This window comes from Naumovozyma dairenensis, chromosome 6 (assembly GCF_000227115.2).
Source record: "Naumovozyma dairenensis CBS 421 chromosome 6, complete genome".
NCBI classification, from domain to species: Eukaryota; Fungi; Ascomycota; class Saccharomycetes; order Saccharomycetales; family Saccharomycetaceae; genus Naumovozyma; species Naumovozyma dairenensis.
The window spans coordinates 725672-748763 of NC_016484.1; the positions used below are offsets into that span (position 1 = coordinate 725672).

At 34.2% G+C, this 23092-nt stretch overlaps 12 protein-coding genes across 12 annotated transcripts; 6 read left to right on the forward strand and 6 right to left on the reverse strand.

Moving 5' to 3' along the window:
- Nucleotides 1–124: 124 nt before the first annotated feature.
- Nucleotides 125–1963, reverse strand: EAF7 (Eaf7p; the record flags this gene model as incomplete). Its single annotated transcript, XM_003670811.1, has 1 exon — nucleotides 125–1963. The coding sequence occupies one exon, from the start codon at nucleotides 1961–1963 to the stop codon at nucleotides 125–127; it is 1839 nt and encodes a 612-aa protein (XP_003670859.1).
- A 543-nt stretch (nucleotides 1964–2506) lies between these two features.
- Nucleotides 2507–3973, forward strand: NAM9 (mitochondrial 37S ribosomal protein uS4m; the record flags this gene model as incomplete). The annotated part of the gene is made up of 1 exon (XM_003670812.1): nucleotides 2507–3973. One exon carries the CDS (start codon nucleotides 2507–2509, stop codon nucleotides 3971–3973), a length of 1467 nt encoding a protein of 488 aa, XP_003670860.1.
- Nucleotides 3974–4145: 172 nt separating this feature from the next.
- Nucleotides 4146–5828, reverse strand: SRV2 (adenylate cyclase-binding protein; the record flags this gene model as incomplete). Its single annotated transcript, XM_003670813.1, has 1 exon — nucleotides 4146–5828. The coding sequence occupies one exon, from the start codon at nucleotides 5826–5828 to the stop codon at nucleotides 4146–4148; it is 1683 nt and encodes a 560-aa protein (XP_003670861.1).
- A 1016-nt stretch (nucleotides 5829–6844) lies between these two features.
- On the forward strand, nucleotides 6845–7690 carry NDAI0F03010 (uncharacterized protein; the record flags this gene model as incomplete). Its single annotated transcript, XM_003670814.1, has 1 exon — nucleotides 6845–7690. One exon carries the CDS (start codon nucleotides 6845–6847, stop codon nucleotides 7688–7690), a length of 846 nt encoding a protein of 281 aa, XP_003670862.1.
- A 270-nt stretch (nucleotides 7691–7960) lies between these two features.
- On the reverse strand, nucleotides 7961–8406 carry YSF3 (U2 snRNP complex subunit YSF3; the record flags this gene model as incomplete). Its single annotated transcript, XM_003670815.1, has 2 exons — nucleotides 7961–8275; nucleotides 8404–8406. The coding sequence occupies 2 exons, from the start codon at nucleotides 8404–8406 to the stop codon at nucleotides 7961–7963; spliced, it is 318 nt and encodes a 105-aa protein (XP_003670863.1).
- A 450-nt stretch (nucleotides 8407–8856) lies between these two features.
- THO2 (Tho2p) lies at nucleotides 8857–13821 on the forward strand (the record flags this gene model as incomplete). Its single annotated transcript, XM_003670816.1, has 1 exon — nucleotides 8857–13821. The coding sequence occupies one exon, from the start codon at nucleotides 8857–8859 to the stop codon at nucleotides 13819–13821; it is 4965 nt and encodes a 1654-aa protein (XP_003670864.1).
- A 397-nt stretch (nucleotides 13822–14218) lies between these two features.
- INN1 (Inn1p) lies at nucleotides 14219–15451 on the forward strand (the record flags this gene model as incomplete). Its single annotated transcript, XM_003670817.1, has 1 exon — nucleotides 14219–15451. One exon carries the CDS (start codon nucleotides 14219–14221, stop codon nucleotides 15449–15451), a length of 1233 nt encoding a protein of 410 aa, XP_003670865.1.
- A 342-nt stretch (nucleotides 15452–15793) lies between these two features.
- On the reverse strand, nucleotides 15794–16597 carry RPC31 (DNA-directed RNA polymerase III subunit C31; the record flags this gene model as incomplete). The annotated part of the gene is made up of 1 exon (XM_003670818.1): nucleotides 15794–16597. One exon carries the CDS (start codon nucleotides 16595–16597, stop codon nucleotides 15794–15796), a length of 804 nt encoding a protein of 267 aa, XP_003670866.1.
- A 1715-nt stretch (nucleotides 16598–18312) lies between these two features.
- On the reverse strand, nucleotides 18313–18699 carry PGA2 (Pga2p; the record flags this gene model as incomplete). The annotated part of the gene is made up of 1 exon (XM_003670819.1): nucleotides 18313–18699. The coding sequence occupies one exon, from the start codon at nucleotides 18697–18699 to the stop codon at nucleotides 18313–18315; it is 387 nt and encodes a 128-aa protein (XP_003670867.1).
- Nucleotides 18700–19120: 421 nt separating this feature from the next.
- NDAI0F03070 (uracil phosphoribosyltransferase) lies at nucleotides 19121–19774 on the forward strand (the record flags this gene model as incomplete). The annotated part of the gene is made up of 1 exon (XM_003670820.1): nucleotides 19121–19774. One exon carries the CDS (start codon nucleotides 19121–19123, stop codon nucleotides 19772–19774), a length of 654 nt encoding a protein of 217 aa, XP_003670868.1.
- Nucleotides 19775–20105: 331 nt separating this feature from the next.
- Nucleotides 20106–21959, reverse strand: NDAI0F03080 (uncharacterized protein; the record flags this gene model as incomplete). The annotated part of the gene is made up of 1 exon (XM_003670821.1): nucleotides 20106–21959. The coding sequence occupies one exon, from the start codon at nucleotides 21957–21959 to the stop codon at nucleotides 20106–20108; it is 1854 nt and encodes a 617-aa protein (XP_003670869.1).
- A 369-nt stretch (nucleotides 21960–22328) lies between these two features.
- NDAI0F03090 (uncharacterized protein) lies at nucleotides 22329–22640 on the forward strand (the record flags this gene model as incomplete). The annotated part of the gene is made up of 1 exon (XM_003670822.1): nucleotides 22329–22640. The coding sequence occupies one exon, from the start codon at nucleotides 22329–22331 to the stop codon at nucleotides 22638–22640; it is 312 nt and encodes a 103-aa protein (XP_003670870.1).
- Nucleotides 22641–23092: the final 452 nt, after the last annotated feature.

Consider the following 23092-nt stretch of genomic DNA (forward strand, 5'->3'; position numbering starts at 1 on the left):
TTTTATATCGACTGTTGATTAAACGCAGTTGAAATTTCTATGGGCATCCAAGGTTATTTTTTTGAAAAAATCCTGTTGTGGTAATCTATATATGGTGTATTCTCATTTACGAATATTTTTAAAACTATTTTTTATTACGTAGTCTACTGGATACCCTCCTAGTCGCAGGCTCAGGTACTGGCTTGCGCTTCCTTTTCTTTGGAGGTGAACTGGTTGTGGTACTTAGGTCAGTATGAGAAGACGACCGTCTGGTTCTTTTACCTATAGGTTCTTCATCTTGTAGTATGGAGGATCTTCTACCCCTTTTCTTGGGCCGTTTTTCTTCCACTTTTGCTTCTTCTTGTCCATCTTTTTCGTCTTGAGCTTCTTTATTGTGTTCTTTCTTTTTCACCTCAGCTTCAGGAAGTGTAGCTTTAGCATCACTTTTTGGTTCTTCTTTTGGTGACGAAACACCCTCACCAGTGCCATTTTCGTTTACAGGAGTAGGTTCAATGGATTTTTCCAGATCTGGTGTTTCTTTCCGTTCCTTGTCGACTCCAGTTTTGAATTCATCAGTAACTTCTGTATTTACCATTTCCTTTTCGTGCTCCTTGAGGGGTTCCTCGATAGTTCCCTTCTTTTCTTCTTCTTCTTTGGAATGTTCTCTTGGTTGTTTGGGCGTCCCACCAGTGTCTTCCGCCTCTGTCTCTGTCTCTCTGGTTTCTTTTCCTGTGGCCTCATTTGCTTCTTTTCCTGTGGTCTCACTTGCTTGTGTACTTTCCCCTTCTATAGGAGTTTCTTTTGCAACTTTCTCCACATTCGTTTCCCTCTCTTCTTTTAACTCTTCTTTATCTTTAGTAATTAGCTTGGGCTCCTCTGCAGCATCATGTACTTCCGCGGCTTGTTTCTCTTCTATAGTAAGTTTTTGTTCATTCGACACTAGTTCCAGTTCTTTTTTGTCTATTTCCAGTTCTACATTTGCATTGACTGGGTTATTTACTGCGTCTGTTTCATCAAGTGTTATATGTGGTAAAATTTCGTTCTTTTCGGCATGAGTATGAGCTTCTGATTTAGCTTCTAGTTTGGATTCACTTCCTGCTTTGACTTCTACTTCATTCTTCAATGCAGTAGTGTCTTTTACATTATTATGATTCTCAACTGGGACGGATGGATGAGATGGTTTAATTCGGACAGATTTTCGTATACGTGGTCCCGTCCTTTTAGTATCTTGTTTTGAAACACCAAGTGAATTGCTTGGTGATTCATTCGAACTTGTCGATTTTATCTCAATATTAGTTCCTTCAGTTTGGGACGGTGTCAATTCCTCTGATGATGGCTCTGGTTTCCCTACAGTCTCTAGCTCCTTCTCAATTTTCTTTGTTTCTTGTTTCATATCTACTTTATTTTCCTCTATATCTTTCTGTTTAACATCTTTTGACTCTTCTTCCTCTTCTGATGGTGCTCCATTCTTAGCATTGGATAATATGAGCTCACCATATTCAGCCCAAGGTAATGCAAAATCTCTTTTTTGGGTTAATAGTTTATATTTCAATTTCAATAAAGTCATTTCTTCTTCTTGATAACTATCATCAAAATCATATTCTTCCTCGATATTACTATTATGATTATTATTATTATTTTCATCTTTCGGTATTTTATTTTCTTGATCCGCATGATTATTATCATGTTTTGTAATATTATCCTTCGTAGTATCATCTTCCATGGCAGGAACTTCATTTTCTAACTTATCTGCTTCATCAAAATCGTAATAACGATTCAATCGATCCCAAATATCTTTAGCGGTAAATATTTTCCCAGGTTTGACTACCTCCTTTTGTAATAATATCATGGGATATTTATCAGGATGATTCATTCGTTCAACAATACATAACATGTGAAAATGTTTATGTATCCCTGCGGGTTTGAATTGAGCTACCCATCTAAAAAGACGTATTTCGTCCACGATTGTCCAATCGATTGCCATTTGTTCCCCGGATTTTACTTGATTGGTATTGTCTATTTGATCAGTAGTAAAGGTATCAGTGTAGCAAAGAAGATATATCGTAATAATGTCCTCTGAAAAAATGGAGGAAAGCAAACGAAAGCGAAAAAAGACCAATTATTGTCGATATGTTTCACACACGTATTGCACTTTTTTTGAATGATCCTCCTATAGCTGTTAGCTGTTTGTTGGCGCCAACTATGAAGTCTTAATGAATTACTGTAGTCTAAAGAATTCAAGCTTATACTTTTGAAATGTAAACAAACAATTTTTAATTTTTCAAGAAAATCCCAAACCCTAAGTCCTGTATTAGGGTTAACATTAGAAGGGCTAATTCGGGTTAATAATACTTGAACTTACCGGATTGCAATAATTGATATTTAAATATTTAGACTAAATAAAGGAACTACGTACGTACGAGAAACATCATTCAAAATAGGTCATACCTGTTTATTGATTGATTCCCAAGAAGTGGATATCGAGAAGTCCTTTAAATCACTTGTTTTTCCGATCTTTTTTTTGACAATGCCTAGAAAGGCAACTCTATTGAAGTCTTTAAGTAGGGGCCGTATCCGTGCTTCTTTCAACAAATATAACCTTTTCAATCTTTACAAGAAGGGAAGAATTGATTTTAAATCCAAGACATTATATCAACAAAAATGGTCTGCGAAACAAGAAACTAGAGCATACCATGGTGAACATATTACTGAATCGCGTTGGCAAATGTTTTTCAATCCCAAATTGAAATCAGTGGCTCAATTAGATGCTTCATTACGAACCTCCACTTCCTCGAAAAACCAAATTGAACCTACACCTTTCTTGATGCAGACATATGCGGTTCTCGAGAAAAGATTGGATTTTGCCATTTTTAGAGCCATGTTTGCATCATCAGTAAGACAAGCAAGACAGTTCATCTTACATGGGAATGTACGTGTTAATGGTATTAAGATTAAACATCCTGGGTTCACTTTGAAACCTGGAGATACGTTTAGTGTTCATTCTAGTAAAGTTTTACAAGCTATGGGTGCTAAGAAGCCAAGTTTTGAAGAAGCTTTGAGAGTTGATAAGAAACAAATTGTGTTGTGGAATAAATATGTGAAAGAAGCCAAGGAGAATCCAAGATCTGTTTGGGAAGCCAAGATCAAGAAATATCAAGGGTTGGATGAATCTAACTCAAAGAAGATGAAATATTTGGAATTTTTGGAAATGTATAATAAGAATTTGGAAATTGAACAACGTATTGAGTTACAAAATTCTACACCGGAAAAGCTTTTGACTAAGATATTGGAAATTCAAGCCAAGGAAGGTGACAAAATGTTATCTGCTAAATCTTTTGAAAAAATTGTAGACAAGGATCCACTTTTAGTGCAAGAAGTGTATAAATGCTATCAAGAGTTTTTAAATTCCGATAAATTAGACCATGCTACATTAAAGAATAGATCTTTGAAAGAATTGCAACAACTTTCTTCTCAATTGGTAAGTCAACCTAAGGAATTCAAGGAGAATTTGTCTGACAAAGCTAAAAAATCTATAAGGCAAGGTATTACAGACCTCTCAACGATTGCAAAGAAATATCAAACCTCCATATCTCAATTTTATAGAACAAACAAAGCAGCAAATAATGAAGCCACGGGGATCCCCTTCCATGCCAACTGGACAAACAGGTTAATCAGTCACTTACCATTGAATGTTTCTGAGATACGAGAAAAGGGAGAGAAGGAAAGCCGCAAGATAATAAATTTACCATGGCAACGTAATTATTTTTTTGGTCGCCAAGATCCCACTAAACCATATTTTACACCATGGAAACCAAGACCATTCTTGGCACCATTTTCCATCTTACCACATCATTTAGAGGTGTCTTTTAAGACTTGTCATGCTGTATATTTGAGGGATCCTGTGGCACGCCCTGGTCATTCAGAAGTTATTTCTCTATTTGATTTACCAGTTCATGAAAGAGCTTATATGTATTATGTTAGGAATGGTAAATAAGAGGAGGTATATATTTTATCAAACTTGTAAATAAATAATAACATGATTGACTTAATGCTTTTCTTTATTTTTAAAAATTTTTTTTTTTATTAAATGGTTGTATAAACGAAGACAGAGTATATAATACTATATGACGGTGCAATGCCATGCTAATGCTATGACTGGGAACGGTCTAACCTGCATGTTCAAAAACAGTGGATTCTAATTTACCCTTATCAAAAGTATGTTTTAATTGTTCAGGGATAGGGAATTCTACGAAATCATCATCTTCACCTACGGGCAAATTGACATTAATAGTAGTTGAACAAGAAGTGTAAACCTCTGTATTCAATGAATCTTTGGATAGATAAATGTTCCCCCCTTCAGATTTATCAATTGAAATTTGTGGTAATGATTCGATTACTTGAATACCAAATTTGTTGGATTTAATAATATCAAGACCGGAGATACATGAATCAAGGACTAATGAACAATTAATTGTTTCATTGAATGTAATTGCGTTGACTTTACCCTTAATTTGAATCATGATGTCTGAACATTTGCCGATGAAGATAGATTCATCTTTGTTACCTTCGATGATTATTGGTTCGTTTGTATCTTTCAGGTCTGATTTCTCATAGTTTTCTACAAACCATTTGTTGCCTGATAATTCCTTTCTTGCAGGTTTTTTTGTTTTTAAGGTACTTGGTTTCTTTGGGATTCTTGGTGGTGTATCAAACGAGGAATTAGAGTCTGAAGAGGATATAGCGGGGACAGTTGATGAGGCACGTAATTGTGGGTTTTTATGAGTTTGTTGAGATTTGTCCACTTTCTTTAAACCCTTTGTAATATTTTCACCTTGATTCAATTCAGCAAATACAGCTCCAATACCTTGTTCTTGTGCAGAGGCAGGTTCAGAGGTTGATTTAATTTCGTAAATAGATGCAGGTGGTGGAGGTGGAGGAGGTGGTGGACCACCGGCACTTGGTGCAGGGGCAGGGGCAGAGGTAGAGGTAGAGGTAGAGGTAGAGGTAGAGGTAGATAATTCTTGTTTCACGGCAGCTAAAAATTCCATACCGGTTGCATTATTCCAATCCAATCCATTAGTTTGGTATTCCTTAACGTAAGTTTTCAAATCATCGAACATTTGTAAGAATAATTTAACCCATACTACAGAGTTTGGATCAGAATCTTTAAATTCCTTTAATACTCTATTAGTCCAAAATTGAGCAGCATCTTTAAAATCTGTCAAAAGAGATAATGGAGTGGTAACGGCGATCCAAGAGAATAATGGAGCACCTTCTGTGATAGCATTCAAATAAGAGAAATATTTACTTTGTCTATGAGTATCTTTCAATTCATTAATTTTCATTATAGCGTCATTGATTGGTTTCAAGGTATTTGTGAAGTCAGTAGAAGTGTAATCTGGTTTCTTTGAGACAGTTGAAATCTTGATTAATCTTAATTGGGAATCGAATGCAAGTGAGATCAATTTCATAGAATCTGTAACTGTTGGATCTATATCTTTCGAGAGTTCTAAGATTGGATCCACCGAGTTCTTGATAAAATTTTTGAACTCAATGACAGATTTTGGTTGGTCCTTTTTAAGTTCAATTGCTTCGGTGAAGTCTTCTGGTTTTGGTGGTTGCTTGGTATTAGAAGCAGATGCAATCTTGGAATCCTTGTCAGAGGCAATGGAAGCTTGTGCAGAGGTACCAGCAGCGGCTGAGGCCTTTTGGATCTTAGATTGAATGTAACCTTCTTGGTAGATGGTGACGTCTTCTAATCTTGAAGTAGCGTCTTCCAGTCTTTTCAATAACTTAACAAGATTGTAACCTTGCATGGAGAATTTTGCATTAAGAGTAGTGTCGACCATTTTTTTTGAATGTATCTATGGTTGTTTGCTTTTCGGATTCTGTTTTCTTATCAATGCAGCTCAGTCTTAAGTTGATGTACGTATACAGATATATGTTAGTGTATTAAATAAAGTTCCACATGTTTGTTTGTTTGTAGAGTGGAATCCCAGAAAATAGGGATTTTGCAAATTCATGAGCGATAGCCTAACCCTAAGGGTTTTTTGTATATGTGTTCTGTTAGGTTTTTATGGGGGTATGACTATGTTGTTGCCCTAGGGGTAACAAGCTGTCAGACATAGCCACCTTGCCGTTACCCCGACTTTCAAACGCGTCAGCAAATTAATTTTTTTTTTTTTTTTTTTTTAACGCGACAGCGACAGCGACGCGACTGCGACGCGATTTTTTCGCAAATCTCAATTTTTCTTTCTTCGATTTCGATAAATGGAAAACGTAGAAATACTCTCTCTGTCTGTGTGTCCGTCCGTAATACAATTGTTGATTGCTACATACGTACGTTTGACGAGATATGACAAAATACAGTTCACTGTACTTTTGTATATATTAGCAAACATTATGCTCCCCACTGCAGCTCCTATTGTTAGAGCAAATGAACCTTACTCTACTTCAAATTTAATATATATTCGAAAACAAAAAAAGAATGCAGAAAACTGTTTGGAGAAAGAATAAACAAAATCAAAACAAACCGACCACAGGAACCGTAACGAAGCAAATGGATCTGGAGCCGGTTCTAAAATCAGCACAATAATAATAGATCCAGAACAGCAATTTCAAGATGCCTGGGATTAAGGTGACTCCTGGATTGATCAACAAATTCAAACTCAAACTGAAAATGATGAACCTCGAGAAAGCGTTTGGAATCAAGATTCTGAACCACAATATCCTTCCGGCATAATTGATCTTACTAATGATGACACTGATAAGATAATAGGTAGGTACGGTAGTAGAAGATACGGCCAAGTGTCGGGTACTAATAATGAGAATAGTACATCTGTTTCCTTTCCTTCCTATCCAATAAATGTATCTATTCCTGCACCTCCGGTGCCTATTACAACAAATAATAATAATAGTAACCGAAAAAATCATCTTCCCTTTGTCTATGTGGAGGTATTTTCCCAAAGTAAAAAAGGAACAACTCGAAATTGATTTACAAGAAGTAGGAAATAGGCGGAATCAAAGATATTGGAAACGTAATAGGAATAATAGTAATAATAGAAAATCAATGAAATTCAATGATGAAAATGAAAATGCTAATGATGATGATGATGATGATGCTGCTTCTAGCAATATTGGTCTAGTGGTTAGGAATGGGAAATTAGTTCTTGCCAGTCCAACCTCCTTAAGTAAACGAAAGCAAGAATTACGCTCTAAATACCTTAATGAAAGAAAAAACGATGCCTATTCATATTCAAGGAAACAAGATAGCTTGTATCATAAGCGACAGGATAGATTACCAAATAAAAATAGTAAAGGCAATATGATTTCGAAGAGAGACACATCGAACCACGGTAATAGGAAAATGATATTCAAACAAACTCTTACGAGTAGAATTAATGAGAATCAATTAGTATTATCTACAGATGTACCCGCAGATTCAGATAAAATATTAGTATTCCATAACTTGACTCTAGGTGTTGATCAAGAAAGTTTAAAGAAAATTTTACAAACTTTAGTTGAGACTGAAGTTGCCAAGATTAGAGTTAGAGATTTACCAAATGGTTCTTCCATTGCTAATATTTGGTTGGCAAATAACACTTTAATTGAATTGGAGAGAGTTCGTGACCATTTCCATAAAGCAACAGTCGATGGAAGAGAAATTAGTGTTTTGATCGCTGCAGACCCATCAAATACTTTAGCTTATTAATTTTTTGCATGGATTATTCTATTACTGTGCGTATGTGTATACCCCTTCGTTTATTATTTTGCATTTATCTCTATGTAAAATATTGCTTTTCTTCTTGAAATGATATATTCTTTGCTGTTACACAGAATCGCCCATATGCATCAAGGGTCCCTATTATATATGCAGATATAAAAAGTTCAATAAGTTGAAACAGTAGTTTTTACGACTATAGCACCTGAACTATTCAAACCCTTCAGTTTTTCCATCAAAGTTATATGATGGTGAACTTTCTCAGGATTTACTCTTCTTGTTTGCAGGTTCGTCATCATTACCGCTTTCATCATTATTGAACCTTAGTTCATCATTAGTATCCACTATACTAGCCATCTTCTTAATCAATTCCACTCTCATACCTGCTTTCGTTCGTACACGATCTTCTTGACCCAAAGTAATGTATTCTAATAATGCTGCATGTCCTTGTAAGGAATTATAAGTATCTCGTTGCACGTTCGTCAACCATTCATCTTTAGTAGTGTTCTCGTCACCTAATCCAACATATTTTTGCTTCAACGTTCGATATTGCTGTTGTTCTCTTTGCTTGTCTGACTATTGATATTATTTACCAAAAAATAGCAAAGAAATGCTATTTCTGTTTCATTATTCATGTTAGTATTTTATTTTTTATGCCCAGGTTATTGTAAAAAAGCATCTCTAATAATATAGGTTGCACATACCATTGTAATAAAAAAACTATGGTAATTCTGTTTTAGTTACTGTCATTGGAAGTATATTTACAATAACTTTTGTATCATCAAGTTTATTAATATAGAAATACTCAGTATTATCCAAACTTGATTTTAAACCTTCATTCATGCTCAGGGTTGGGAAATTCAAAACAAATATTAGGGTTAAGTAAAACTAAATTTGGAAGCCCTATTATATGCCCTAAATATTCAAAATTTCAATAGAAAATAGATATTTAACAATTAGTTTATTAGAGTGAATGAATGAATGAACTCGTTGTTCAAGATATAAGAATGTCCAGACTAAGAAAGATTCATCTATCTAGATCGCTAGTCTTTAATTGGAACTTAAATCTATTGTAACTGTTGCCTTTTTGAACTACTCTTACCTGTATTTATTAACGATAAAGTAGCAGACGGAACGATATTCTAAAGGTTATAATTATGGCATCGACAGATCCCGTATCTTTTATCACAAGATTAAATACTTTGGCGAAAGATCACTTCAACAGTTCAAACAGTTTACTCCCTGTAACTGAGACCTTCGCAACAAATAACATACAAAATTGGGAAACTACTCACGCCGATCTATGCTCAAAATTTTCCAATTTACAAACAGATGATGAAAAGGAAGATTGGTTGAAGAAATTCTTCCAAGAATTATTTGAAATAATCCTTCAGAATATAACAAATAAGGTAACCCTACCACTCCAGAAAATTGCTAAAACAATAAATGAACTATGTCTTACGAAATCGCCAGGTTCAAGGACTAATTATTCATCTATGGTGGGCAAATTATTCATTGCTGTCTCATCTAGTATCCCAACAATTTCAAACACAGGTACCACTGATTTACTGATATTATTAAAATCAATTCCAATGATCCAAGATGAAATTTTCAAATTCAGTTGGTTATCATCCAAACTAATATCGAAAAATCAAACTGCATTATTAAGGCACCTACTAAAGAAATCCAAATATGAATTGAAGAAATTTAATTTATTTTTTGAAAACTCCGTAGGCTATTCTGAATTGGCTGTTCTTTTCTTTATGGCATACTCAGATAGTGATAACTTCATTAAAATTGATTATTATTTAGATCAAATGTACATGATTATTGGGAAATTCTCGCTGGATTCATTAAGATCGTTGGATTTATTCTTGATTGTTTCAAATGAATATCTAACTAATCATTATAGATTTATTATTGAATTCTTGAAAAGATCAGACTTCTGGCCTAAAAGTGATGTGGAAAACATAGTAGCAGCCAACATTGTTGCATTTTATTTGAATAAAAACAATAGTGTAACAAATTCAAACGAAGAATTTACAAACCAAGAAGAAGAAGAAGAAGATATACAAAGGTCTAATAATCACCAAACAGAATTTGTTGATAATTATATCGATTTATGTTGTCTTTTAATCAAGAATGGATTCATAGAGTTTTTAACATTATGGCATAATTTAGTTCCTGAAATAGAAGATTTGGAATCATTTTTAGATGATTTTGAAAATAATTTAGAATTAGCATCAATGAAAGGTATTGAAAATCCATTAGCAATGGCTGCGGCTTTGACCATGGACGATGATGATAATTATTCCTCTGATAAGAGATCAAGAAATGTTCAGAAAGAAGAAGGAATTGAAGTTGCTGTGGAAGAAACCGACAAAGAGGAGAAACTTGAGAAAGAAAAAGAAAATATAAGATTACGAATGTTAAACAGTGGGAAAATCAAATTATTGAAAAGATTATTAACTCATGGCTGTCTTGAAGAGAGTATTTTCATTTTACAGAAGTATCCAAGAGTAAAACTAATAGATGATGAAATTCCAAAATTATTGGTCAGGATTTTCGAATATATAATTGAACCCATGTATGAAAAAACTCAATTTTCTCGCAGTATAAATAGGGATAATGCATTATCCACTGCATCCTCTTTAATAGCAGTAGAGAATGAAATTTTATCTGTCAAACCAAAATTATACACAGAATTAAAAGTTCATGATCCATTCTGTCCATTTGAATTAAATACATCTTTCCAATTTTATTATCCAGAATGGAGCCAGAATCTAAAACAAGTTAATAGCATGGAAGAATTTTTCAAAATATCTCATGAATTATACTCGTTATTAGGTCCGTCATTGGCCAAAGGTCCTACTTTAATTACTAAATTATGCCGTATAGGTATATTTGATATTTATGAAAATAAAGAATCTACTGAAACCATTGAGAAATGGGTCGATTATGTAAGAACATTTATTTTCCCCACGATACCTGTCTTAGAGTCGAACCCTATGGTAACTACTGAAATTTATTCCATAATGAAATTTTTCCCATTTGAAAGAAGATATTTTATGTATAATGAAATGATGACCAAATTGTCTCAAGACTCGTTGATAATAAAAGTGAATTTTAATAAGGCAGAAAGAGAGGCTAAGGTGAAATTGAAAATCTTAAGTACTGATACCATCGATCAAGAAGCAAGAGAATTCTCTAAACTTATTTCAACAAATCCATTGGCAACATTAGTGCCAATTGTTAAACAAATTGAAAATTATGATAAAGTTGCTGAATTAATTATTATAACCACTAAATTATTCAATGATTTTGCATATGATGTTCTTCAATACGTTATTTTATCACGTTTAACATTGACTAGACCGGCTGTTCAGTTTGATGGTGTTAATCAAGCTACATGGGTCTCGAGATTGGCTACATTCATTGCTGGTCTTGCTAAGAATTCTCCAAATATGGATATCACAAATATAATCACTTATATTACAAAAACGCTTCATAACGGTAATATCATTGCAGTAACTGCATTAAAAGAATTGATTATTACAGTAAGTGGTATTAGAGATCAGAATAACATTAATTCCAAATGTTTAATTATGCTAAACTCTGGAAGTCAATTAAAGCGTGCAGCTAGAAAAATTATCTTCGATTTTAGGGATGATAATTTTCCATTGGCTTCTAATTTAGTCTCATATTTTGCAAGGCAAAATGCCATATCAGAAATTATATTATTATTGTTCAAGTTGAATTTAGCTGCTAATACACAAGATTTCCATTATAAAATTCTGTCATCAAGATGTGACGAAATGAATACTCTCTTATGGTCTTTCATCGAATTGGTTAAGTTCTGTTATAAGAACAACGAAGCTGCTTTTGAGGAAAATGTTATCGGTTTCAATACTTTAATCAATGAATATCATTTCCCAACATCATGGGCATTCCATATTTGGAGAGATTACTTTGAAAATCAATCAAGAAAATTGGAGGAGTTCAAAGGAACGGAAGATGAACCCCAATTTACAGAACTAAAGGAAAAAACAGATCATAATGATAAAGTTTTAATGGATGCCCAATACGTGGGACCAAACCTATTAGAGTTCCCAAAGGACTTCTTTATTACTTTTTGGAAGTTATCACTCTATGATATTCGTTTCGATAAAACACTTTATGATGAACTGAAAGAAGATCTAGAAACAGAAAAATTGAAGTGTACATTTGCAAGAAGAAAGCATATATTGTCTAACCATATAAAAGAGCTATTAATTAATTGTATCTCGCATCAAAGAACATTCAACAAGACGAAGCAAATGTTTGAAGGTACAAAAACAGCTGGATATGAACGTTTTTCCGAAGGGGAAATAAGAACATTTTTGCAATTTTGCATAATACCACGTGCGATTTTCTCACCTTCGGATGCACTATACTCCTCTTATTTCATATTACAAGTATTTGATACACAGAATATGTTTGAGATATATGGCATATTATTTAATTCAAAAATATTACCAACTTTATTGTTCAGTTGTACTACTTCAGAAGCAAGTAATTTAGGTATATTTTTCATGAATCTATTAGAATCACTGGAGTCTAACAGAAAACAATCACAATATACAAATGAAGAATGCCAGCAGATTTTTACTTGGTACTGTTCATTGACCGACCAAATTGTGCAATTATTAATGGAAAAGAATTACATGTCCATTAGAAATGGTATTGAATTTATGAGACTTGCTTCGAATGTTTTCCCAGTTATCGATTCACATATTGGATTAGTCAGTAAAATTTTAGAAGCTAATTTGGTCAGCGAAGAGAGAGAAGATATCATATTACCAACCAATGCACTACTAGGCCATCTGAAAGCTCGTTTAAGGAAACACCTTGTTAAGGAAGAAGATGTCTATAAGTTCGACGAATTGGAAAGGAAAGCTAAAGAACTGCATGATGCTGAAATTGAAGAAATCAAAGCCTACCATACTTTATTACAAAACGAGAAAAAAGAAACTGAGTTAAGGAAAAAACTTGAATTTAATAAGAAACGAAGGGAAGAATCGCAGAAAAGGGTGGCAGAAAACTCGGTTCCAGCTGATGAAGAATCCAAGAACAAATATTCCACTATGAAACGTAGTGAGTTGCCTAACGGTAAAGTTTTGACACTTATTGATCGAATCGCACGTTCATTAGTTAAGGGCGAGGTCGTAAATGCAATCGATATGCTTGAAGATGGCCATGAGAAGGATGACGCAAAGAAGTTGTTGAGGATGACTATTCCAATAAGAGAATTCCGACATGCGATGTTTGAAATATTTTTAGATTATTTCAAGTCCGTATTACCCACGAACCACGGTAGAGATGTAGATGATAAATTTGATTACCTATCAAAAGTTTGCCAGCACATTCCGGAACAAAGAAATGCGACCGTCAGTGACATATACGCAGAAACCACAGGAGACGAAAAATCAAATAGAGTCAGCAGATATAATTTAGATAATAGGTACGAAAACAGAGCTTCGGCGACTGGAAGAGAACAACCCAAATCATCCCATAAAAACAATTTCTCTGATATTCGTCCATCCAGAAGCCCAACTAGGGTGTTTTCAAGAACGGCTAGACAGGGAATAAATGAACAGACTAAACTTACAAAACCATCTAGTGATGTGAAAGGGTTTGATAAGTCGAAGATCCCTGCAGCCCCAGTTTTTGGAAGCACTCCATCCGGACCATCTAAACCAACAGCCGCAGTGCAACCACAACATCTCCCAACTAAACCTTCGACTAAGAATCCGAACTCGATTGCCCCTCGGCAAATGAGAACTTTTGGTAAAGAAGTTCCAAGAAAGCATGAACTATCATCTACAATGGAAGAAAGAAATATGAAGAGATTTAAGAAAGAGGTACCTCGTGATAGTTCTCAATATAGAAGACCTCAACAGGATTATAGACCTCCAAGAGATAACTCTGGTGATCGTTCAAGATTTAATAGAAATGTACCTTCTTCAAACATATCCCATAATAGAGATCCTAGACCAACTGCAGATCGGAATAGACCTACCAAAGGTAACGGGTTACCTCAGGGTCCAAAGGGTTCCTCCTCTGGAAGTCGCTATCAAAAATAAAAATCTGTAAAATAATGTACCTAAAAAAAGATGTACACCATAGCATATATATATATGTATACTGTAATGAAAAGAAAATTTTAAACTTATTGAAAAAAATAGTTTTTGAGGCGACTATATTGTGAATTGGTTCCTGGCTTGACAGCTCTAGTGTTTCCTCTTTTCTACTCTTCACTCTGGCTATTCATAAACTTGTTTCGATTGTTTATAATTTTTTTAAACTTTTTATAAACACCAAACGCGAACAAACATATTATCGAGACTACAAAGTCAGCTGAAGTTGAATCCTTTGACGTTCTTTATCATTCTTTCTTAGTCATTAATACAATAAATAAGTGGACATACAAGAACTATCTCTCCTTCGACGACAGGTATAATTAAAAATTAAATACTAGAGATGGATGAGGAAATATGGACCGGAAGCCAAGGGACGCTATCTGTATATGTTAGTAAAGCTAGAGACCTGCCTAATCTGATCAAACTAGACAAGCAAAATGTTATGCTACGTTTACGAATTGGGCATATGACGAGAGAGAGTGATACACTTTATCGAGCCGGCCAGAATCCTGTATTCGATTACCTTGAGAGATTTGATATTACTCCGGAGGTGAAGCCAATTATGTACGTGGAGGTATATTGTGATAGGAAAAAGAAAGGGCCGCTCCCCATTGGGAAATGTGAGATTGATTTATTGAATGGAATCAGAGCTGATCCAAAGGAAGGTTATTGTACTTGGTATGAATTGAAACGAGATCGGGATGAGTTTGCGGGTACAATTTTCATTGAATTAACTTTTGTAGCGAAAATGTCGCATACACCAAAGGAAAAAATGAGTCGAAGTGTAGAGAGGCTGGATATGTCTATGGCAAGCCGACCAGTCCCTCCTTTGCCTAGTGATATCCCTCCGTTGCCTAAACTACCGACAACAAGCCCACAAGAATCATATATACACGGTTCCGAGGTGCGACAATTTACGCCATCAATAAGAAATTTGTATTCGAATTCCAGAACATATTCCACTACTTCATCAGCTTCAAGTAATGGGAATGATGTGATTAGATCTCCGCCAAATTTTATGTCGTCGATAGCTACAAGTGATACTGTGCTAACTGATGCAACAAATACTACTTCCGTAACGACATCATCTGATACAAAGTTCCATTTTGCAAACTTAAGAAAGTTGAAGGAAAAGATTAATATATTCAGAAATCCAAACAATTTAGTTACAGACGAAAATACGGGAAATCCTGTTGATATAGAAGCGTTACAGAAAGCAATCGGTGTGACGACAATCCATGATGAGGATGACGAGGAAGATATAACACAAAATGATGTCAGTCGCCAAACATCTGCTTCTACTTCACCAACTCGATTAAACTCCTCTTGGGACGGTAGTAAATTAAGTACACAACCACCTTTACCACCGTTACCGGATATGGCGTCTATTTCACCCTCTTCAAGAAGAACGTCATCCCCGCGAATACAAGGCTTCCATACCCAAAGCCCAACTAGATACTCCTCAAATTCAACGCAAGCATCACCAAAGTTACCTGTCCTACCAAATTCCCCTGGAAGCGTAAGGCGGAACTCCCACTCTCCATTGAGGCGTAGAGTACCACCTAGAATATGATATAGATATTTTTATAAATACAATATATATGGCCTCTGTTGTATTATCAGAGGCAGGAGACTTTTAGAATAGTACTCATACTACATTTCATAATTCTTTGAAGTTTGTAGTCTATGCCGTAGATAAGGTATATATTTCATAACTCTGCAAGTAAAGAATTTTATTTTATTTTATTGTATTGTATTGTATTGTATTGTATTATATTGTATTATATTGTATTGTATTGTATTAAGTATGTATTTTTATGAAATGCAGTATACCAACCTTTTCGCTGTTACTTTGAGAAGAAGTAATCGCTAGATAGGCACATGTGGAATGATTTGGTTGTATTTCTTCTGCTTTTCAGAAAGCTGGCTCATCTCCACCATCTTCTTCATCACCGTAGTCATCATCGTCACCGTTATCGAAATATTTCTCCCCGTTATAATCATCGTTATCAGATTCATCATCAAATTCATCATCTTCTACGTCTTCATGGTCTACAAGAGATTTCTTAGTATCTTGATCGGCATTTTCATCTTCGTCGACATCTTCAGCCAATTCCTTCAATTTTTCCAGCATTGACAAACCTGCTTTCTCATCTTGAATGGAGCCTGTAAATATATCATCTTTATTACTAAATTTATTAATATTTAATAATTTTTTCTTGTTGATACCCATAACACTATACAATTCCTTTGGGAAGATTTCCAAATGGTAAGGATGATCATCAATAGAGGTTGTAATTTTCCTTTTCTTCAAATATCTATCTGAGTACCTTTCAATTCCATCATTAAATCCATCTTCTGTAAGTTCTTGGGTCATCGCATTACTACTACTACTCTTCTTCTTGTTCTTCTTCCTTTTCTTCCCATCTTGATCAACCTCATATTCATCCTCAAGTTCATGTTCTTGTTGCAATTCAGAAGGTAAAGGTAAAGCACCGGTATAAAATGGACTATCTTTAACGCTCTGTATAAATTTAATGTACGTAACAGCACGAGATCTTTCTCTGGATGAAATTGGGTAATTTAATGGTAATGGGATGCTTGGAAATTCAGTGATATGATTATAACCGACATCTGAATAACCTAACCCAAATGGTAAAGTTTTCATGTAACTATTACCACCTCCTCCTCCTCCACGACCGCCTTGACGAAAACTCATTATTGTCTGATGTTATTACGTACTGTGGATAGTTTGGATTATCTTTTTGATGGTATTCTGTATTGAATTCCTTGATAATATTTCTTCACGATTTTTCAAGATGAGATCAATATCAATATCAATATCAATAAACAGGTAATGGAATGGCGCTTATTTCAGTCTTTTTTTTATGAAAGGGTTAAAATCCGAAAAAGATGTCCTAACATTATCTTGATGCATTTTTTTTGGTTAGGGCGCGTTGTGAAGAGAATACCCCCAGGCGTATAAGAGTCTATTAGGAAAAAAGTTATCAATGTTTTGCTGCGTATAAACTAATGAAGTAACCAAGAAGATTCCCCTTTCTGGTAAAAATGTATAACTATGGGAACGTAACAGTAAAGTCCGTCTTTTGTTGTTATTTTGGTTTTAGAATGGGAGCTTTGTTGTCTGAAAATGAACAGTGTCGCAGTAGGTATATGGATCTTCGTACACCTTTCTGCCTAAGAAGAAAAATGAGGCGCTGTAAATATTTTTTGACAAAGACGTTCTGCAGCAAAGCTGCGACACTTCTTAAAAATAGACTGTTTTTAAGGCAGTAAAAGGAAATGTGTCGCAAACAAAGCCTACTTGACTAAATAGTGTTACGCAGTTAGATGCGTGGATTGCATTACAGGAAATCCCTTGTAAGAAAATTCTATTTGAAATCGTAAATAATATACCCTTTCCTTCCAACTATCGTACAGAATTAAAGTTGTCTACGTAAGGATTGCAAGGTTTCTTCGAGGAAATAACGCAAACCAAAACAATCTGTGCTGTCAGTCCTAGCTTAATGTCTAATGGTAATTTTCATTAAGTTATAGGCAGGGAAAGAAGAAAGTGGCTTCGAATTGTACAGTTGGCAGTATCCAGAATGGGATATAGAAAAGCATTTCTGAATAGCAATGTTCAAATAAGTTATATATATATATATATATATATCTATTTCAGATCATGGTACAATTGATTTTCGTATGGTGGTTAAGTTTACTTTGGAGTTCATATTGAATAAGCAGTAGTAGCAAAGCACTCACCACAGTTATTATATGCTTTAAAACAGAACTTGAATATGACGCATTTACCAGATTCACAAATGGGTTCAATAATAGTAATAACAGATAAAGTAGTTAAAAATATAAAACAGCTTTTCTCAACAACGAACATAAGGAAAGCCACAGATGAAAATAAGCATAGTAATCCATCAGTAGTGACAAGATTTGATTTATTACATTCAGCAGCATTTCAATTGAGTCAAAGGAAAAATCCAATGGGTCCTCGAAAAGTCGGCGGTCTAGCAAAGTCTCAGTTAAAGTGAGAAAGTAGATATCATTCAGTATCATAATCATTAAGATAGAAGGTTTTCCATATCCTTTCATTCTTCTAATAAAAATAAATATTTAATATTTTCTTTAATATAATTAAAACTCACCATCTATTCATTCCGCATCAGGAACTTAAACTATCGCTTAGCTACCCATTTTTTATACAAAATTTATTTAATTTGCATATACGATATATTTGGGTTCGAGCTTGAACTACAGCGAATGAGGAAGTGTAAGGTACGTTGATTATAACGCTGTTTTTTCTATAAGTGTTAAATTAAATAAATTGAGTTTGAGTATATCGTCATAATACAAAAAAGGTAATAATGAACTTGGCGAAATTAGCGATTGCCTTCATTGAATGCCTTTCTTATGCACTCAATCTAACAATAAATCTTGGATGTCGGCATCACTATCTTCATCATCCAACTGTCTTCTTTGTAGGTTTTCAACAGCTTTTTCCAATATTTCCTCTTGTTTCTTAACTCTACGTCTAGTCTTATTACCCCAACCAAAGGCAGTTGTTTCAGATTTCTTTTCATCTTCTGGCACATCAATTAACTTCTCCTTCTTTTCCTTGCTAATTCTATGTTCATCTTCACGAGCTTGTCTCTCTAGTTGTTTCTTGGCTAATTCTTTGGCAACATAATTTCTAATAAAAATGTAAGCACCGACAACTATCACTAACCTAATCCCCTTCTTAGCGTCAAAATCAGCAAATGTATTCAAAGCTATCGTTTTTATCTTGTTCACTAGATATTCCATTCTTTATTATATCGTATATATACTGTTCTTGGTCTTGTATTTGCGTAATGATTATTCTGTCAACGAATTGAAAATGTGAGAATAGTTGATCTTTATACTTAGTTAGTGGTAAAAGTCGATGAGCTTTAAAATCCTGAAATTTTCCAATTTGTTCCGATCCGAGAAAATCAATCATTTTCTACCCTAAAAATACATTTCCGTATTATTTAAAAAGGTTACATTTCAACCCTATAATTTGTGCAAATTTTCCCTAAGATAAAAAATATTTCACTTTTTGAAAAAAAAATGTCTGAAAAAATATTGTATTACTCTAAAACTTTTCAATAAAAACAATCCTCATTGCAAAGCTAAAACAATAAGAGAATATTAATCGCAAACAACAGTCCCTAACAAATAGTCAAGCAACCAAAAACGAAACAAGATGGCATCAACTGAACCCTTCAAAAATGTGTTGTTATTACCTCAAACAAATCAATTATTGGGATTGTTTACAATCATCAGAGACAAGACAACTTCAAGATCTGACTTCATTTTCTATTCAGACAGAATCATTAGATTATTAGTCGAAGAAGGTTTAAATCATTTACCTGTCGAAAAAAAATCAGTCGATACCCATACTAATGAAGTTTTCGAAGGTGTCGGGTTCAAAGGGAAAATTTGTGGTGTCTCTATCGTTAGAGCTGGTGAATCTATGGAACAAGGTTTGAGAGATTGTTGTAGATCTGTTCGTATCGGTAAGATTTTGATTCAAAGAGATGAAGAAACTGCTTTACCAAAATTGTATTATGAGAAATTACCTGAAGATATTTCAGATAGATTTGTCTTCTTATTGGATCCAATGTTAGCTACCGGTGGTAGTGCTATTATGGCCACTGATGTCTTAATCAAGAGAGGTGTCAAACCAGAAAGAATTTTCTTCTTGAATTTGATTTGTAGTAAAGAAGGTATTGATAATTACCATTCAGCTCATCCAGATGTCAAGATCGTTACAGGTGTCATAGATAGAGGTTTGAATGAAGACCGTTATTTGGTTCCAGGTCTTGGTGATTTCGGTGACAGATATTATTGTATTTGATTGATCTTATTATTGTTAATGACTTAATACTTTTCACTATTATGATACTTAAAAATCATTTCAGCATTTTTAGCAATTGCATTATTAATTCAATCATTCACTGAGTTAATATTGATGGTTATTTGTTAGTAGTTGATCTACTTTGTATTTATATTTCAATAAAACTTTTTTGAAACACACCATACTCGCTTCTTTTATCGTGAATACATAGCCTACGTTTCAATGACTATATTTTCTTTTTAATCTATAGAATATCATATATAAGGATCGATGAGAAAAAATTATGTTATTTTTTCACCAGGTCCAAAGATAAATAGTCTACTAATACAATTTAGAACCCTTCGGATCCGTTGAAACCATTAAAGGAAGATAGTAGGAAGATATTGTAATATTTCTTTTTAGAAATTTCATTACAATGATTCCAAGCGGATGTTAGACGGCCATCAATACATGAACCGCTCATGTAAAAGTTATCAGCACCAGATCCATCAAACATATGAGCAAATGCGTCCTGTAAAATTGTTAATTTCAAATCATCAACGGATCCATATTCCTTGTTTATGTATTCCAATAAATATTCATCCTTAGCCACTAACTCATTGATCTTTAATAATGTTTGATCAAAAGGGATCAAGATACTTGGGATTTGTGTGTATTTATCAAGGAAAAATAATGCATTTGGAACAGCATCATCACCAAGATGTACCACAGATGAACCAACCCAGGAATCTGTCTTTGAGCGACATTCGGATATGATCTCATGCATAGCTTTATAAATGGTTGGACATGATTTAATCCTATTCAATCCATGACCAGTGGATGCTAACTTATATTGATGTCCATCAAACAAATCAGAATCAGCCATATACCATAAACGAACCATTTCTCTTTGAATGATAGACCATAGTGTCAGAGATTGTTGAACATAATTCCATTGTCTTTGATGATCATGAGTTAATCTTGAACCGTTTCTGCCGTATTGAATACCAAGAGAATATTTGGATGCAATTTCTGGTTGGGTGAAAACGTCTAATCTTTCGAGCATTCTCATAATTGGTCGTCTATTCATATTCACGTAGGCATTATAATCACCAATGGAATATAGTACTTGACGTATATCTTCTTTGGAATAATATTTAGTACTGTATTTTGAAGCTAACATTTCAATAGCTGTTTCTTTCTGTTTGATCAATTTGCTAATTTGTGCTCTTGCCCTACCTACGGGAGAAATATGAGCAGTACCATACAAAATCATTTTATCATTAAACATTTCTAATACTTTACCTTTATCCTCAGATCTAGAGGTTAGAAAGGATTGTATTGTGGTGATTGGCTTGAAAAAATGGAACTCCATATGTTCTTCAATCTGAGGTAATCGTGAGTCCATAACCATATAACAAAGTTTACCATATGTATCTCTCATCCTCTCTGGGTTCATGATCTTATAACGTCTTCCGATTTCAAATATATCTTGGAACCACTTGGCATTATCATTAAAATTTTTCATTTCTAATAATTTCTGACCAACTTTCAAATTTGATGCAACCACTAATCCCGATAGTACAGAACAAATTTCCTTCAATTGTGCTACGATTCTTTTCGATTTTGAGGTATACGATAAGATATCAACCCGATCTGTATATTCAGAAACTTGTAATGCTGCCTCTAATAATTTCAATAAATGACGCTCTTCAGATGTCAATCTCATTGGAATAAAACGAGAACTTTCTTTTAAAGACTTTAACAGCTTATCATCAATGGAATTTCCATTCCTAGAATTATTTGAAACTTCTTCCTTATCACCTTTATTTATCTCGTCTTGGAGTTTCTTCTGTCCATCTTCAGTCTCAGGTAATCTTGGCTGTATATCATCGTTAGGTGATTCCGTAGCTTCTGTGTCATTTTTATGAGCGTCATCATTGATTTTCACATATTCATGCCTACGTCTTTTCCCACCTCTATGGATCATTTCGAAGCAAACAACACAAAATCTCTCTTCACAATCATTGCAAATGATTTCCGCTTTCATATCTTTACATTCGATACATAGACTTGGATCTATTTCTTCATCTTCTAACTCGGTGTCAGAGAATGCATGCCCATTTGAATGTGGTTCTTCTTCATCGCTATTATCGACATATTCAGAATCCAATATCTCCTTTAACGAACGTTTTGAGGAGCTCATTTTTTTTCGTAATATAAATAGAAGAGTGGCCGAGGACTTTCTATTGATTAATACAGGTTCTTATTTCATTCTTTTATTTTTCCCAAATTCGTGTATTATCTGAACTGATAGAATTAGTTTGAGTTATGTAATAATGAAAAATTTCAGGAACAAAACGGAAATCGGACTGTTTACAAATTTACTGTTGACAATAGCAAAACAAATACACGTAGAGATCATCATGCAACACTAAAACATTACAGCTACGTATTGAAATAACCAAAGGTAAAGAGCAATCTACTTTTACGCTCAATACAGTGTATTCCCTGATATTATCATTAAGAGGTTGAGTTCTCGAGTTATTACCTTAAACTATAGCTGTACTACAATATGGAGCCCAAAAGTACCAGATTAGGAGGGTCATCCTTTACATCCAAGAAGATAATCAAGATTATATTGCTGACTGTTTCACTCAATCTCCTAATAATGAACGGAATACCGTACATTCAATATCAAACAGAAAGATTAAGAAATATATTGTTTTCTTATTTCCATACTACCACGCCCACCGATAGTGAGAATTCATTACCTATATTTGCTGAAAGTATAATGGATTTCGATGACTTTAATACCGTGGATGTGAAACGATTGAGTGGATTTATCATTATTTGTTTGCTATTTGTTGTTCCATTTTTCTTTTAGTGAGAGTACGTACGCGTGTAACATTGACTAATGGCAAACCCTAGGTCAAATAGAACTATGTCACATATTCTATCAATACCCATAGCTAAAACATCCTACCCACTTGTCTATTGTGGTATTTGACTCGTTACTTTAATCTAGAATTGCGATGTGGAGAGGTGAAACATTGCATAATGATTTCTAACTTGGGGAGGAAAAGAAATATTGTAAACCTTCGAGGCACCTTGCAAGTTCCCACTCCAGTGCAACGACACCAAATGACTAAATGGACAATTGGAGAAAAAAATGCAAGGGCAAGTCCAAAACACTGACTTGTAACGGAAGCGTAACTAACTTCCCTTCTAATTTTTTCCCATTACCACTTCAATCTGTACCATTTGGAAAGCTATCTAGTGTTGACGATTGAAATTTATTTTTATGGCAATTCTAAATAGTAGCATGTCCCTAGACAT